General features: G+C 32.4%; 4 protein-coding genes and 1 long non-coding RNA gene across 7 annotated transcripts in view; 2 read left to right on the plus strand and 3 right to left on the minus strand.

Annotated features, from left to right (window-relative positions):
• Window positions 1-58: 58 nt before the first annotated feature.
• On the minus strand, window positions 59-1711 carry LOC127065550 (pro-resilin-like). Of its 3 annotated transcripts, none has more exons than XM_050998019.1 (4): window positions 1460-1711; window positions 1225-1328; window positions 888-1019; window positions 59-482 (listed from the first exon to the last, which is right to left on the minus strand). In XM_050998019.1, the coding sequence occupies exons 2-4, from the start codon at window positions 1234-1236 to the stop codon at window positions 216-218; spliced, it is 411 nt and encodes a 136-aa protein (XP_050853976.1). In that variant the 5' UTR covers window positions 1237-1328; window positions 1460-1711; the 3' UTR covers window positions 59-215. The 3 variants fall into 3 exon arrangements, with proteins under 3 accessions (XP_050853976.1, XP_050853977.1, XP_050853975.1); XM_050998020.1 differs by having other exon boundaries at window positions 1225-1367; XM_050998018.1 differs by having other exon boundaries at window positions 1225-1711.
• On the plus strand, window positions 399-1214 carry LOC127065555 (uncharacterized). The gene is made up of 2 exons (XR_007782123.1): window positions 399-628; window positions 893-1214. It is a non-coding gene; the product is annotated as an uncharacterized LOC127065555 (long non-coding RNA).
• A 135-nt stretch (window positions 1712-1846) lies between the features above and the next one.
• On the minus strand, window positions 1847-3018 carry LOC127065551 (60S ribosomal protein L32). Its single transcript, XM_050998021.1, has 4 exons — window positions 2962-3018; window positions 2633-2746; window positions 2204-2356; window positions 1847-2043 (listed from the first exon to the last, which is right to left on the minus strand). Exons 2-4 carry the CDS (start codon window positions 2723-2725, stop codon window positions 1885-1887), a joined length of 405 nt encoding a protein of 134 aa, XP_050853978.1. The 5' UTR covers window positions 2726-2746; window positions 2962-3018; the 3' UTR covers window positions 1847-1884.
• A 473-nt stretch (window positions 3019-3491) lies between these two features.
• On the minus strand, window positions 3492-7384 carry LOC127065537 (activin receptor type-1). Its single transcript, XM_050997997.1, has 7 exons — window positions 7068-7384; window positions 6618-6802; window positions 6283-6526; window positions 5939-6213; window positions 5227-5867; window positions 4919-5153; window positions 3492-4839 (listed from the first exon to the last, which is right to left on the minus strand). The coding sequence occupies exons 1-7, from the start codon at window positions 7126-7128 to the stop codon at window positions 4702-4704; spliced, it is 1779 nt and encodes a 592-aa protein (XP_050853954.1). The 5' UTR covers window positions 7129-7384; the 3' UTR covers window positions 3492-4701.
• Window positions 7385-8005: 621 nt separating this feature from the next.
• Window positions 8006-14580, plus strand: part of LOC127065547 (zwei Ig domain protein zig-8-like) — a 270879-nt gene continuing 264304 nt past the window's right edge. Inside the window, exon 1 of the mRNA XM_050998013.1 lies at window positions 8006-9300. Within this exon, the coding sequence (XP_050853970.1) occupies window positions 9225-9300 (76 nt within the window). The 5' untranslated portion in view covers window positions 8006-9224. The remainder of the gene's footprint in view (window positions 9301-14580) is intronic.

A 14580-nucleotide genomic window follows, 5' to 3' on the forward strand; every position in this document is an offset into this window, starting at 1 on the left:
AAATTTATTCCAAACTTTGAATGTGTACGTAGAAACACTTTTAACAAGTAATGACGGAGTTAACGAAATTAAAAAAAATTGCTTGTACCATTAATATGATTACGCAAATTCTGATTTCACGAATAACAAAAAAATTTTACCAATAAAAAGAAATTAATTTTTCATTCAATAAAATCAGAAATATTTTACGATTTTTTTTTTATGTAATTATATTATTAATATCTATAACCATCGTCACCGCCTCCACCACCACCACCAGCAGACGGTGCTGGTGCTGGATAAGTTGCTGTTCCTTCGTATCGTACGTTTGGTCGATAACCAGCGTTATCAGCAACGTAATCAACTATTTGTGTTCTACCATCGGGAAGTAGAACGTGATATGTACCAGTAGCTTCTTGGTCCTTTCGCATTTCACGATGACCGAAATCTAAGCCAGCAACAGCATCTTGCACTTCGTACGAGAACTCGTAGTTCGCTGGATCCTAAAATTTTAAAAAAAAGATAAAAAAAAGGAATCAAGCAAATAAAAAAAAAATCGAACATAGAAAATTTATAAAAGTCTAATAATCGACGTGAGAAATTGCTCATATGATCCAACTGTTTTAAATCTTAGATATTTATCAATGACGTACGTTTTTGAAAGAAAAGATTTTTGACTAATCGTTGTGTAAGATAAAAATTTTGAAGAGAAGTTTGATCCTTGCGATTTTCACATTGAACGGAAACTGACTGTATATTATTTTTCAAAGACTATATATTTCTTTATTAAAATCTGATGTAAACAATATTTCTTGTCATTGTGTATATAAAAAAAAAATAATTATCTTTTTTATGTAACAATTAGAGATTATTCTAATTATAATTAATAAATGTATAATTTATCTTACCCCAGCCCATTCATCTGGATGTCCTGTGCCACCTCCAGGTGTACCAGAAGGACGAGATACACTAGGAGGAAGATAAGCAGGTCCTTGAGGTTCGCCTCGAATTCCTATCAGCATCGTTGCTACTAATAATGCCTATAAAATTAAAAAAAAAAAAAAAAAAATGTATATGTACGATTAAATTTATGAAATCGTTCTTTGAAGAAGAAAAAAAAAGACAAAATGAAAAATAAAAAAATAACAATACAAAATAAAGTTATATTAACATAAAATTTAATAAAAAAAATGTAAAAGAAAGATGGAAATATATTTCCATTTATAAAAATATAACGCAACGAACCTTTCGAATCATTGGCAGATCGTCCTAATCCTCAAGTGTTCAAAACTGAAATAACTCTGCGTTACAGCATCACCGGGTTTTATACACCACGTTCCTGATTGCATCTTTTAAAAGTAGAAATGGAAGCACGGTTATTGTGGAAGCTTTAATGCGAGCGCATAACCATAATTAGAGTTAATAATAAAACCGCAGATCTCTGACCGCATAGCTGCAATCATTTATTCGGTGTACTCACAGTAGTTCCTGATACTTTGTAATATTTATCGTCTATTGTTCCAAGTTGCTTAAATCGCGCTAATCAAGGCTTCTTCGTAATCTGCATTGCGACTATTGAATTTCTATATTACATATTTACAAATATAAAAATCGTTCTTATTTTTCATCATCGTCTTTCCGTAAACGTAACGTTTTGCATAAGTTCTAATCCAATGATTTAAAAATGTTCATCATATAATATAATTTTGTTATTTAATTCGTATAACCATCTATAATTATAAATACGTGTATTAAAGTTATTGGAAAATGTTTATCGCTTGTAATATTGTCTTTCACTGTATTTTCGTTTCTTACGTAATAACGTATGTTTGAGTTAAACAGGGTAATTGATTGATATACGAATACATAGCGAAAAGATCTTATTTTATTAAGAGTTAAAAATATTTATTCATTTTCCTCAGAACGCAGGCGTGCGTTGGCATTCGTGACGCGAATCGAAAGTTGCTGAGCACGTTCGACGATAGCCTTGCGTTTTTTACTGCTAACAGCATGGGCGATTTCGGCGCAAAATTTACGATTTTGCATCATCAATACCTCCAACTCCTATAAAACATTACAAGTTTTCGTTGGTGAAAATGATTTATGATTTTTATCGATGCAAAGTAATTTGTATCTTACGATATCGTTTTGTAGAATTTACAAAAAGTGTTCTTGATAATTGTTATGCGTAATCACACTCTAAAAGTTTGCGTTTGATATTTACCTTGACATTATGTACAAGTACTTTACGGAAACCTGTAGGAAGCATATGACGGGTTTTCTTGTTGCTTCCGTAACCAATATTGGGCATTAAATATTGGCCTTTGAAACGCCTACGAACTCTGTTATCAATACCCTTAGGTTTACGCCAGTTACGCTAAAATAACATTTACTTTATTAAAGTTATGTTTAATCTGTAATCTAATACTTATATTCTCTAGCAAATCCTTTCTTTTTTTATTCATTTATTTTTAAATATATCACAGTCAATGTAATCATAACCAAAACGAGATATTCACTTTAAATAACAATGATAAACTAATAAACAAATTGAAATATTTGTACAACTTAATTGTTATCGATTTGTCATACACTCTAAATTTCATTTCTAAATTATTAACAATGACTTCTGAAATATTATTGCCTATAGTACCTTCAATTTGTCATATCGATCACTTTGATGCCTAATAAACTTTTTCGTCCTTTTTTTGACGATCGTTGGCCTATAAATCGGTCTGATAGACATGTTGACTTCCTTTATATATTACTGAAACCCAAAAAGAAAATGAGGTGTAAACCTTCGAAAGCACATCATGCTCACGTGCTGATATAATTTAAAACATTTCTCATAATCTATGAATTTATATTTGTATTGAAACATTATATATAACGTTGTCGAAGATTCACAATTTATTAATATAATACGTTAGTTTTTTTCATTTTTTCTCTATAATAATTATGAACACGTGCTACATTACATACCGTCCGCTCACACGTCGTAAAAAGAAAAGGTTATGTTTGTTCCCTGCTTCCAAATCTTTGGATATAACCTAAGAAAGATGAGAAACACGCTCTCTAAAGAATACAGGATATCTAGACGTACAAAACTTAACCAATGCGACACAAGAAATCCCTTCTTTAATATTCCTTCTGATTGGTCCTTAGTCTTTCTATCAACAGTGCCATCTATTGGCTATTTTTTAAACGACACTACACATCCAAAAAACGTTCTCCAATCGAATTGTTTTTAGTTACAGAATTACGTATTTCCTGCCACGTGACGAAATTTGAATGAACCACGTAATTGATTTAATATTGATTGTACTACAATGTATTTTTTAATCGATCCATCCACAAGTTGCTACATGTAAAGTTTTCTATCTATTAAGAAAATATAAATAATATTAAATGAAGTTATTAAAATGTTGAAACGTATCTTGATAACCTCTTTTTTTTTTTCAAATATTTCAAAGTAAGATAACGTACAAAGTATCAAATAAACACATTACTCGCAAACTTAAAATATTCTTTATTAAGAGATTTCAAGAGAAATTTGTAAGAAACAAACAAAATCTATATTCGATGAGATGCGTTTTTAATGGACACACAAGTTAGTAACTTTATACAGAATTTCTTTGGTCCTAAAATGAGTTCTCTCGCATCATTCACTCTCTTTCACATTTAGAGATTTTTATTAGTAACATGCAATGGTAGAGATTTAATGACCCTCCTTAATCGTGTAATAATAACAGATATGGATATTAATGTCTATAAATTCTATTTACAATATTTTAATAAAAGGTAAATTTTATAACTAATGATATATTGGAAATACTATAAAAAAAAATTACGTAGGTCGAAATAAAGGATAATATTTACAAATACAATTTACGTTAACAAATGCTAAAAACTACCAGGTAACATGGAAAATACAAGTACAGATACACAAATACAAATATAAAACTAGTTTCAAAGTTAAAAATGATGACAGGAACATTGAACTCCAGAATATTTCGATTAAAAAACTAAACAAATCCTAACTTATTTATAATCATTTCATGAACGATAATGATAAAAAATATCTTTCTTCATATTGTCGGGATTTGTCAATAGATAAAAAGAGAAAAAAAATAAAGATTAAACTTACATTAATTCACAAATTGATTATAGCAAAACTATTCCATTTAACTTCACACTTCTTACATAAATAATAATAATCGTAAAAATGACAGATGCGTATGTATATTGAAACAATCTACATCGAACTTATACCCACAAATTAGGCTTAACTCTGGCAACATTTTTTCTTTCTTTCATTTTTTTTGTTTTTTTGTTTTTGTTTTTTTTTTTCCTTTTCTTAATCATTTCTATAAATGTAACACATCAACGCGTTTCATGGAAATGTTAAAATTTGTACATTTATACAATCTAATCATGTTTAGTGTATAAAATTTCATGCTGACTCGAGCTTTCTGCTCAAGAAGAATGTACTGTATGATCAAACGAAGTACAGAATCGAGTACAAATGAAAACATTAATGCCTTTATCACGATATGTCAATAAACGATATTTTCTTACCCTTTCATGATATTTCGATAATGTATGATCAACAACGAGGATGACTGATTTTACAATGCATGTGATAATGATGGTATAATGATGATGATAATAGTAAAAATAAATATGTATATAAGAAATACAATATGATCAGATAAACAGTGGTCAGTCGAGAGGTAAGTGAACGCGAGAATCGGCGGCTGCTAATTTGATGAGTGTCTTTTTCACTCGAAGAATAGGTAAGCGCGCAGCAGGTTTATGATGCCAACATTCTCTCATTAGTTTTCCCATTCCTGATAATGTCTGAAAAATATTTTTCATTAAAGTTAGAGAGAAATATGAAATAAGAGAAATTTAATATAATCAAAATAATTGTATTTACTGCATCGTAATGCCATCTATTAGGCAACGGTGGTCTACGTTGGTCGAGACAAACCAATTTATGCATTTCTTCTATACTAGGCTCTTGATTACTGTACGAGAGCCATTCGGAGTAAGGAGCAGCATATTCCAAAGCAACTCCATTAGTTATACATCTACGACAGACTTCCCACAGTATAAGACCCAAACTATAGATATCTGCACATCTGAAGCTCTCTAAACATTCTACGTTTAATCTGTAATCGAACGACGTCAATACCTTTAATCCTACAGAAACGTTTGAGCCATATCTTTTATACAATAACTTACGTTTGCTCCAGAATCTCAGGACTCATGTAACGTTTGGCGCCTTGTTTTAAATCCACTCTATCCGTTGTAAGTCGATCCTGAGTTACAGCTAACGCAAAATCCGCGATAACACAGCCACCATTCGTTTTAACAAGGATATTTTTAGATTTAAGATTACGATGAGACATAGCTGGTTTTCCTCTAGTTCCATGAATCTCCGTGTGTAAATAAAGTAAACCATTTGCTATGCTCAAGGTTATATTAAGAGTTTGATGATGCGTTAATGGATGTGGCGAATGATTTAAATGATCGTAAAGCGAACCAAGTGGATGATAATGTGTCACTAGCCACAATTGAGTACAGCTAGCTCTACTTGTCATATCGCTTCCAACATATCCTAAAATATTGTCATGTCTCGAGGGCAGTAATTGAGAATAGACTTCCGTTTCTCGAGCCCATGCAGCTTCGTCTCGTGAGAAATAAATTTTCACAGCCACATTTTCACCATGCCAAATACCTCTCCACACTTCACCTCCAAATCCTCCATTACCACCACTACCAAGACATTCGACTAACGCTACTTGCTTGGCCAATGTGCGTTGTACTAATAAAGGTAATCCTGAACCAGAACCGCTGGTAAGACTTCGTCCATCCAGGTATTCCTACGTGAATTAAAAACGTTACCCTTAATGAAACTGTATATAACAAAAAATTACAACTATATGATGCGTACTTTAAGAGTACTATCACCCGCTGCGGTTGCTTGCAGTTCGTGTGCATGATACGTTGTACTAGATACAGGCGAAGGAGAAGAAAAATGTAACATGGACGGCTCAAGTTCTGAGTCTATAATTAATCTTTTGTGTCTCGAAGCCAAAGGACGTTTCCTACGAGTTTTACGAGCTATTAAGCAGAAAAGGACACCTCCAGCAATAATACCTAATCCTAGCATAGGCCCCAATATAGCCAATGTTAATTTTATTACATAGTCTGATTCTGATTCTCCATCTATAGTTCAACACATAATAAATGTAAATTCCGCAATTGGCTTTATTAATGATGATATAGATATCTTACCATCTATATAATCTTGTAATATGGGAAAAGAACCATTGTTACAGAGGTCACCTTGACAGCACTCGACATAAATATGCGCACGACCGGGTGATCTACTAACATGCCTTTTAACACCATTATCATTTTTTCCTTCTTTAGAAGATTGTTGCTTGTTGCAATAAAATTGCATTTGATCGACATCTGCCACGCATCCTCTACTAATACTTTCCTTGCCATCTGTCTCTCTTATTCTAGATTTCATACACTATTAAACGAAAATATATAATACTTATTTAAGAATATTCACCTCTCTTTTCTATATGGATATTAATGTAATAAAAAAGATATTATATTACAGTGATAGCATCAAAGCAGATTTTTATTTGAGCACAGTCTGGTTCATCGCAAGTAAGACAACTAAAACGACGCTGATTGACAGGATTATTTCCAAATGTAAGTCCTACAGGTTCATGAGATTCAGGTGCTTCTCTACTATCAAGAAATGGATCGTCATCTAACAACGCTGTTTTTTGTCTGTCTCCTATATGAATTAATAATATTTATTAGTTGGATTATACGTAACAAAAACTTTGTAGCTATATACTCGCTATAAAAATTTTGTTTTACCAAATAAAATTCTATTACACATTAAAAGCAAAGACCTTTTAGCAAGAACTTATAAACAAAAGTATATCATTCTTTTAACTCTGCGTTAAAATATGTGAAATAAAACGAGTACGTTAAAAAAACTATATACACGCATGCTTCAAAAACTTTGTTGAAAATGATAAAATATAACCTCATACCTGAACATAATTTGAATGTCAACAAGAGTATAAAGTGCATGATAAATATAGTATCCGCCATTTCTGTATGCGTCAAAACAGTGGACCACTCTAATCAGGTCACCACTAGCCTTAAACGTTTAGGTTACATCTTTTTTTTCTCATACGACGAACCGTTGCGCTTCCTGATATAAATCTTTTAAGTTCTAATAAAAGAATACTACATTTCACTTTCAAATTTATACTTTTTCGATAATATCTCATGCGTGTTCACCAAGGGAGCCAAATTCATGTAGGCAATGTAGGAAAATAAAAGATTCCATTTATGCCCAATAGACATTGTAGGAGCGCTTTTGTCGCCGACATTAGCGCCCTCGGACGACAATATTTCTAACTATACGTAAATGAAATACTATGCTATCTAAAGATTGTTACGAGAACTTAAAAGTACCAATCGATTTATCGAAACTTTTAAATCGATAGGAAATTAGAAGGATATTAAAGAACATACTCGATCCTCAAATATATTAACTGATTGATCGATTTATTATGAAAATCTCTATTCATTCCTATATATACGAAAAGAAGATAATCTCTTTTTTACGTCAATGTTTTTGAAGGACACTCCCGATAAAGTAAGGCAAAACTACTTTCGTAGGCAAAAACCGACTACGAAGAACTCCAAATTTTATATCGTTTAAAAAAAAGAAAAAAGAATATACACGATCTGTAGAACGTTCGATTCGAAAGAAGGAAGAAAAAAGGAGGGAAAAAAGGAAGGATTATAATCGGTAAACTCGATTTGTTCGTTTTCGAATATTATTATGGAGATATATCGTGAAGGAAAAATATTCTTTGATGTTAGAACGAGACGATATGTTTTATTCGGCGCGAACGCAGCAACTACATGGCGCAGGCGTCTCGATGGAAGCTGGACGCAAGTCCGCAGGATCATTCCGCGCCGCGAACACCGAGCGGTACCACCACCACTCGAGGTTGTCGTCGCGGCGAGAGATCCATGTGCGTTCGACGTCGTCCCGCGAGACGACGACGCCGTAGTAAAGAAAAATTAGAGACGTGTACTTTCTTCTTTACTTATTTACTTACTTACGAACGAGTGAGCAAATCTTTGTTATAATATTTTCTTTTTTTTTTACATCGTATACACATCTCGGAAAGCGACTTCGCGTTTATTTCTTTTTTTTTTTCTTTCTACGAAATTTGAGAACGTGGAGATTATAAACACATACGAAAATAAAAGAAAAAACTGAAGGGTGTCGAAGTGTGTCGCAAAACGTTCTCGTTAAATTTCGATGAAAAACAAATAAACAATAATTTAATATTTACAAGGGAAGATTTATATAAGAATGTCTCGTGAGTCATCGAACGTTAGTCGCAAAACGCGTGAGAACTCCAACGGAGCCAATCACGCGCGAGAACGAGACGAGGAAAATCGGTTATTCGTATATACGTCACGCATTGTACCAACATCGACGAGCATTCTTCAATTGTTTTAACGGAATAAAAGTACACGATCGTCTTTTGTTAACGAACGTTAAAATACGTTAGGAGATTATTTTCCGTTACATCGATCGACCAATCATCGAAGAGATTGTGGATCTGATCGGGCGCCGATTGGTCGATACTCGTAGTCGGATAAACCGTCGTTTTTATTGCTTTTACGACAAACGACGCAGTTCGTTCGAGCGCGTTGCACGGACCGCGCTTTTTCCACGGGGAAAAAGAAAAGAAATAAAGCAAATCACGAAATATCGTCGAATGTGTCTCGAGATCTTCCCGCGAGTCTTTCGTTCCTCTTTTTAACGACGATACCAAAAGGAAAGGACGACTTCTCTCGTCGGTGCTTTTACAATTTTTATCGTCGATCATTCGCTAGAGAAGGGTGATAAAGTTCGAAGCAGAAGTGTTATCGGAACGCTTTAATGGTGATAATCGCGCGAACGAGAGAAGGATAAGAGTGCGAATAAACGACGATACGAGTGAGTGAGAAAAAAGATCGTGAAGTTTTTATTAGATCGGTCAAGAATTTTTCGGTATATTGTGCTCCTCGGAAGGCCAATTCGTATCGAACAAAAATTGGTGCCAATTTATACTGGTGAAGGTGGACAACGTTAAAGTGTTATCGACGGTGATTCGGGTAATGAGAAAGTGTGGAAGATGGTGTGTCGTTGGTTCACCGTTCCGTTGCTCTCTGGTTTTTTGATCTTCATTGAAGTTATTACGGTTGGTCAAGGTAAGTCGAATTATTTTATGAAAAAAAAAAAAAGAGAGAGAGAGAGAGAGAGAGAAAAAATAAATACATTTACGTCTATTATTAATTTAATAAGAATTGTGGTTATATACGAAGATTCTACAGGATTATAAAACTAATGATAAATTAATTAATAATCGTCATATTTTCTATCTGTCGCATTGGTAGAATATAATTTTTTTTCTTTTTTTTTTTTTTTCTTTTCAAATAAACAAAAACGTGGACTAGAAAAATTCCGTAAAAAAAGAGAGAAAAAATCTGCACTCGATTAACCATTAAATATAATGACGAACGTAATAGAATATTTTTTAACAAATCTTCGTCGTTATACAGTCTGGTGCATAAGTCACTTGTCAAAAATGCATTATCATTGATAAATAGATTTAATTTATAACCATTAAGCCACACAGATAACGTTTAATAGATCTCATTTTTATATTGAATATGAAAGAATATGAATTTTCAGTATCCAATGTAATCACGTTAGTAATATGTTATTGTCAACTTCTTTTCTCTTCTTCTTTTTCTTTTTTTTTTTTTTTTTGTATTATTAAATATTATCCGTATGATTTAACGTTTCTAAATTAAATCCGTTTACAATGATAATGCATTTTTTTTTCGTCAACTGATTTATAAGCTCGTATATAAAATTCGATACATCGTGTTATCAAATAAACTGACTGCATCGAAAACTTATATTGACGTTGCGAAACGCGTGTTAGAACGTAGAAAAGGCGTACTCGATGTTCTTTGGCGAAAAAGCAAACTGAAAGTAGAATGTGTGGGAGTTTAAAGGTAGTAAGGGAAACAAGCACGTTCGAGTTCTTTTTACTCGTGCTGAAGTTTCGATCTTCCCATAGCAATATTGCATTCCGTTTGCGGATTGTATTCGTTTGGCGTAATCGTGAATTTGAAGAGAATATAAACTGATTCTGCTGAAATTCCGCATAAAACGTTTAGAGATGGCATAGAATCATACAGAATATCGATACTTCGTAAATATTATTCCCAAAATAATTCACTTGAAACATTTTGTTTCGTTTCGATGATATTATATTTACAAAAAAAAAGAAAAAAGAAAAGAAAAAAAAACAATATGTATCATAATATATATATTCGTATACATAATGCGTTGTATTTAGTCGCAAATAGAATAAAAATACAAATTAGAAGAATGTCATACGAATCGAATCGATTAATAACACGAAATAAAAAGGTAGAGAAAATTTATTGTCGTATAAATACGTACATCGTGCATTATATATTATTCAACGATCGTACATTTTATATATATATATATATCATTTAACGAAGTTAAGCGTAATTAGTGAAGAAATTGATTTTCTACGTACAAGATTAAACATCGTGGTAAAATTTGAAAACATTTTATAAGTGAAATTAATCCTTTTGGTCTGTGAATGGCTCGTATTGAATCCAAATATCCCTTTGATAATTTAACGTTGCAAAAAATCATTTTTTTTTCTTTTCTCTTTTTTTTTTTAATTTCAAATAAGGTTCTATCGTAGCTCTATGTTCATGTGTTGGTCAAATTCAAGTGGACTCACTTGAAGCATCTAACGAGTGCCGATTGATTTTCAACGAGTCAGTTTGGAATTAGAAGCTTCGATCGGGAAGCATTGTTTTCGTGAAGGAGATCAATATCACTGTGAGCTTCATGCTCTTTCTCTTTGTCTCTCTTCTCTCTCTTTCTCTTTATTTCTCTCGCAAAAACGAATCGATGTGTGTGTTGATTCTCGTGCAACGAGAAAAATGGATGACATACTCGATGGTTGTGCGTGTTGAAATGTTGGCTCGACGAAAAGCTAATAATAAAATTTGATCTAATCGATATATCAAATGGCCCATTACCGTTCGTTACGTGTTCAGTATTTCGAATGATAATTATATGAATATCCTGATCAAAATACGCTTTTAATTAATGAATCTAATAAATTCGAGTTAATCGCGGTTATTAGCATCGATTGAAAGTATTCTTAAATCGGCACAATGGATGAATGGCATTTCGTGCGTATTAATTGGCTTCATTTATCGAAAACATGGTACTTGTATTAAATACGATTATAATGTATTTCTCTATCAATTATAACTTTTCATTTGTGATTTATCCCGTGGTATTAACAATCAATAAATAATTATAATAATGATGTGATAATGCAACAATATAATATGACAAACAATTCATGTAAATTTATATAAAAGAAAGAAACAAAATACGAGAGAGAGAAAAAAAATATATATATATATATATGAAATATGTAGATAAATATATATAATATATATTATATCTATATTATATATATATCATATTTATATTATATATTATATTTACGTTATATATAAATATATTACATGTATACTATTTATTTATGGTTGAGCTCGTCAAGAAGATTGTTTCTTATCGATTTTTAAAGTCTCAATAAATCATTACACAATATACAAGAAGAGCAAGTATTTTGGAGGGTTCGCAAAGTCTATCCGCTGAGGAAAGTGTACTTTGTGGTAAGTAAGGAACATAAGGAAGAACTTTCTACAAACACGACGTTATGAGATACAACCCTTTCGTTTGCTATCTGCTAACAAGGAAAATCCTTAAAATCATCTTATCATCGGGTGAAGTGTGGTGAGAGCTACGGTGAGCTGTTGTATAAACCCGATAAACTATAGGTACTTGAAGTTTGGCTGATGATTATGCGTTCTGTGTTTCGACGTGAGCTCACATTTGTTGGTCTTACACCGTTGATCTTACTGTCGACCGACTCTATGTTAATTATCTTAGTTAGATAAACTCAATTGACCGTGATTATGTACAAAGGGGAAAATCGATTGTGGCGTACATTTGCTCGAGAGATAAGCATGTCTGTCTCTGTAAGATATATGTATATATATATATATATATATATATATATGCATTGTTATTATTAGAAACATTAATATGCCCACATCAAGAACATTTTTTATGATTTGTTAAAAAAAAAAAGAAAAAAAATTGATTTTATTTATCGACGAATACGCGTAATAATAAGCTCGTTTCAATCGTAATTTTTATACTCATGTAACATATAAGTTATCTCCGCCATTTTTCATTTACTTTTCTAACAATAATATCCTTTCGTTATTACACATACCAAATGAATTTATTATGCAACGTAATATAAAGTATACGTACATAAGTACTTATTTAGTTTCCGTTGTCCTTTTTGGAATATATCCAAATGTAGGAGAGAGATATTGTATATAGAACATTGAAGTCTCTCGAAATGTGCGAGTATCAAGAACTAGTTAACTACATTGCGCACGAACGAATTTTTCTATTTTGTTTCATTGAACGCAATTGAAGCAAAGTTATCCTTTGTAAATTTAACTTGCATCTCTCTCTCTCTCTCTCTCTCTTTTTCTTTCTTTTTCTTTTTCTCTCTCTTCCTACTTATTCTCTTTCTACTTTTACGTTTATCGGTCCATCTCTATCGATTATCTTTACTACCCTTCTACATTCCACGCTCATCATGGAAAATTCGCAAATCCCCGAGCTTGTAGAAGGCAACGGTATATAGAGGCAGGCACTTACTCACGTAATTTTCGAAGTTCCAATGATCAGCCGAGGGACACTATTAAAGCGAAGCTATGCACGAACAAATGTAATTACCTCGTGCGTATACCAAATACCTACGTCGTTATGTTCCCTCACGCGTTTATCGCTCGTTTATACTCGTTATACCCTTATCATGATTTTCGACATTAGTTCGATTAGACTAGCCCTGAAAGTCGACGAATAAAGCTCGATCTTATATAACTTATTCGTATCTTCTATAACGTATCTATAAAAAAAGAAAAGTAAAAGAATTAACAACAGATCGTTTATTTTTGTTTATTAATGATAAACGATTTATAATCATGATATACAAAAAAAATATATATATGTATCGAAATCTTTAATATAAACGAACTGAAAACTGAAATGATAGTTACATATTTATGATAAACAAATAATCAAAAGAAATATACTTACTTGTATGGTGATACCTATATGATATATGATACGGTATAGAGTAACACCGAAAAGAAGAGGAAGAAAGAGAAAAAGAAATAGAAAAAGATGCTCAAAGCGTAAAGCATAGAATCTCGTTTTCTAGGATAAATTCCCAAGCGTCTCGTATATAACACGGCGAGTGCGATAAATAAAGAAACGTCATAATCTCAACCAACGTTTGAGACTTACCTATGTATGTACATACATATGTATGTAGGAATCTTGTGCGAATAGACATTTGGTCGCGGTATGTTAGTAATAGTACGATGGAGGAGAAGGGAAAGGGTAACTTGTCCAGGAAGCTGATATAAAGTCCCAAGAGAACGGCCTCTGCCTAGCCTCGACATTGAAATATACCGACGGTCCTAGGTCAGTCCTGAGAACTTGTTATCCGAGATTATGACAGTATAAAAATAGTCATCGTTAAGGCGTCGCGCCTCTTCGAAAGAATCGCAAATGCTGGTGTCGTGTGACTTCGTTTTTCTTTTCCGAACTTACCAACAAAATGAATGACTTTAACGAACTTCTATGTGCTCTTCGATATTTATAACATCACGAGATTATTCTTCTTTTAATTTAATTTATACTCTCAATAATTTCTTATTTATTAACGAAAAATACGAGTAATTATAAAGAGATATGAACGCTCTTTCTTTAGTTTTCTCTCTCTCTCTCTCTCTTTTTTTTTTTTTGATTCTTTTTATTTTTCTTTTTTTCTTTGCTTCTTGATTAATTTGAATTCCTTTATAACGTTAATAATTGTGTTTCAAATTAAATGATCTATCTATATCTCTTTCATATAAAAATATTTGTCTGGAATATTCAAAGTTTATACATAGTACGTATTCGAGTAACTATAAAATATAGGAATATGAAATTATTCAAATTGTTCCAGCTTCGTCTAGCGACGACCGAGATAGCGAGTGTGTTCTTCTTATTCGTTAAACTTTCTATATAGGAATAGGCGGAAGAGATTTCGTTTCTGCGAAGTACAAGCGATAAGCACGTACGCGTGTAACTCAAATCGAATAGGCGAGAATATATCTCAGAGTCACGTCGACTATCCGCGAACGATAAAGAAAAAGTTCCGAATTTTATTTGGCGACGCCTAGTCGCGTTTCACATTATTCTTTTCAGTTCACGAAAGACGAACGATGGATACGAGGCTATATGATAGCTCTTAAAGCTCTATTTGATTTCGCCGAATGCGTAAT

Source organism: Vespula vulgaris, chromosome 8 (genome assembly GCF_905475345.1).
Source record: "Vespula vulgaris chromosome 8, iyVesVulg1.1, whole genome shotgun sequence".
Classification (NCBI taxonomy): domain Eukaryota; kingdom Metazoa; phylum Arthropoda; class Insecta; order Hymenoptera; family Vespidae; genus Vespula; species Vespula vulgaris.

Bases quoted from the DNA above. Each gene is read 5' to 3' on its own strand.
- LOC127065550 (XM_050998019.1), bottom strand. The intron at 483-887 runs GTAAGATAAATT...TTAAAATTTTAG, and splicing joins ATCCAGATGAATGGGCTGGG to GATCCAGCGAACTACGAGTT.
- LOC127065551 (XM_050998021.1), bottom strand. From the start codon at position 2,725: ATGTCTATCAGACCGATTTATAGGCCAACGATCGTCAAAAAAAGGACG. The intron at 2,357-2,632 runs GTACTATAGGCA...ATGTTATTTTAG, and splicing joins ATCGATATGACAAATTGAAG to CGTAACTGGCGTAAACCTAA. The intron at 2,044-2,203 runs GTAAATATCAAA...AATGTTTTATAG, and splicing joins TACTTGTACATAATGTCAAG to GAGTTGGAGGTATTGATGAT.
- LOC127065537 (XM_050997997.1), bottom strand. From the start codon at position 7,128: ATGGCGGATACTATATTTATCATGCACTTTATACTCTTGTTGACATTC. The intron at 6,527-6,617 runs GTAATATAATAT...TTCGTTTAATAG, and splicing joins TCTGCTTTGATGCTATCACT to TGTATGAAATCTAGAATAAG. The intron at 6,214-6,282 runs GTAAGATATCTA...GTTGAACTATAG, and splicing joins ATTACAAGATTATATAGATG to ATGGAGAATCAGAATCAGAC.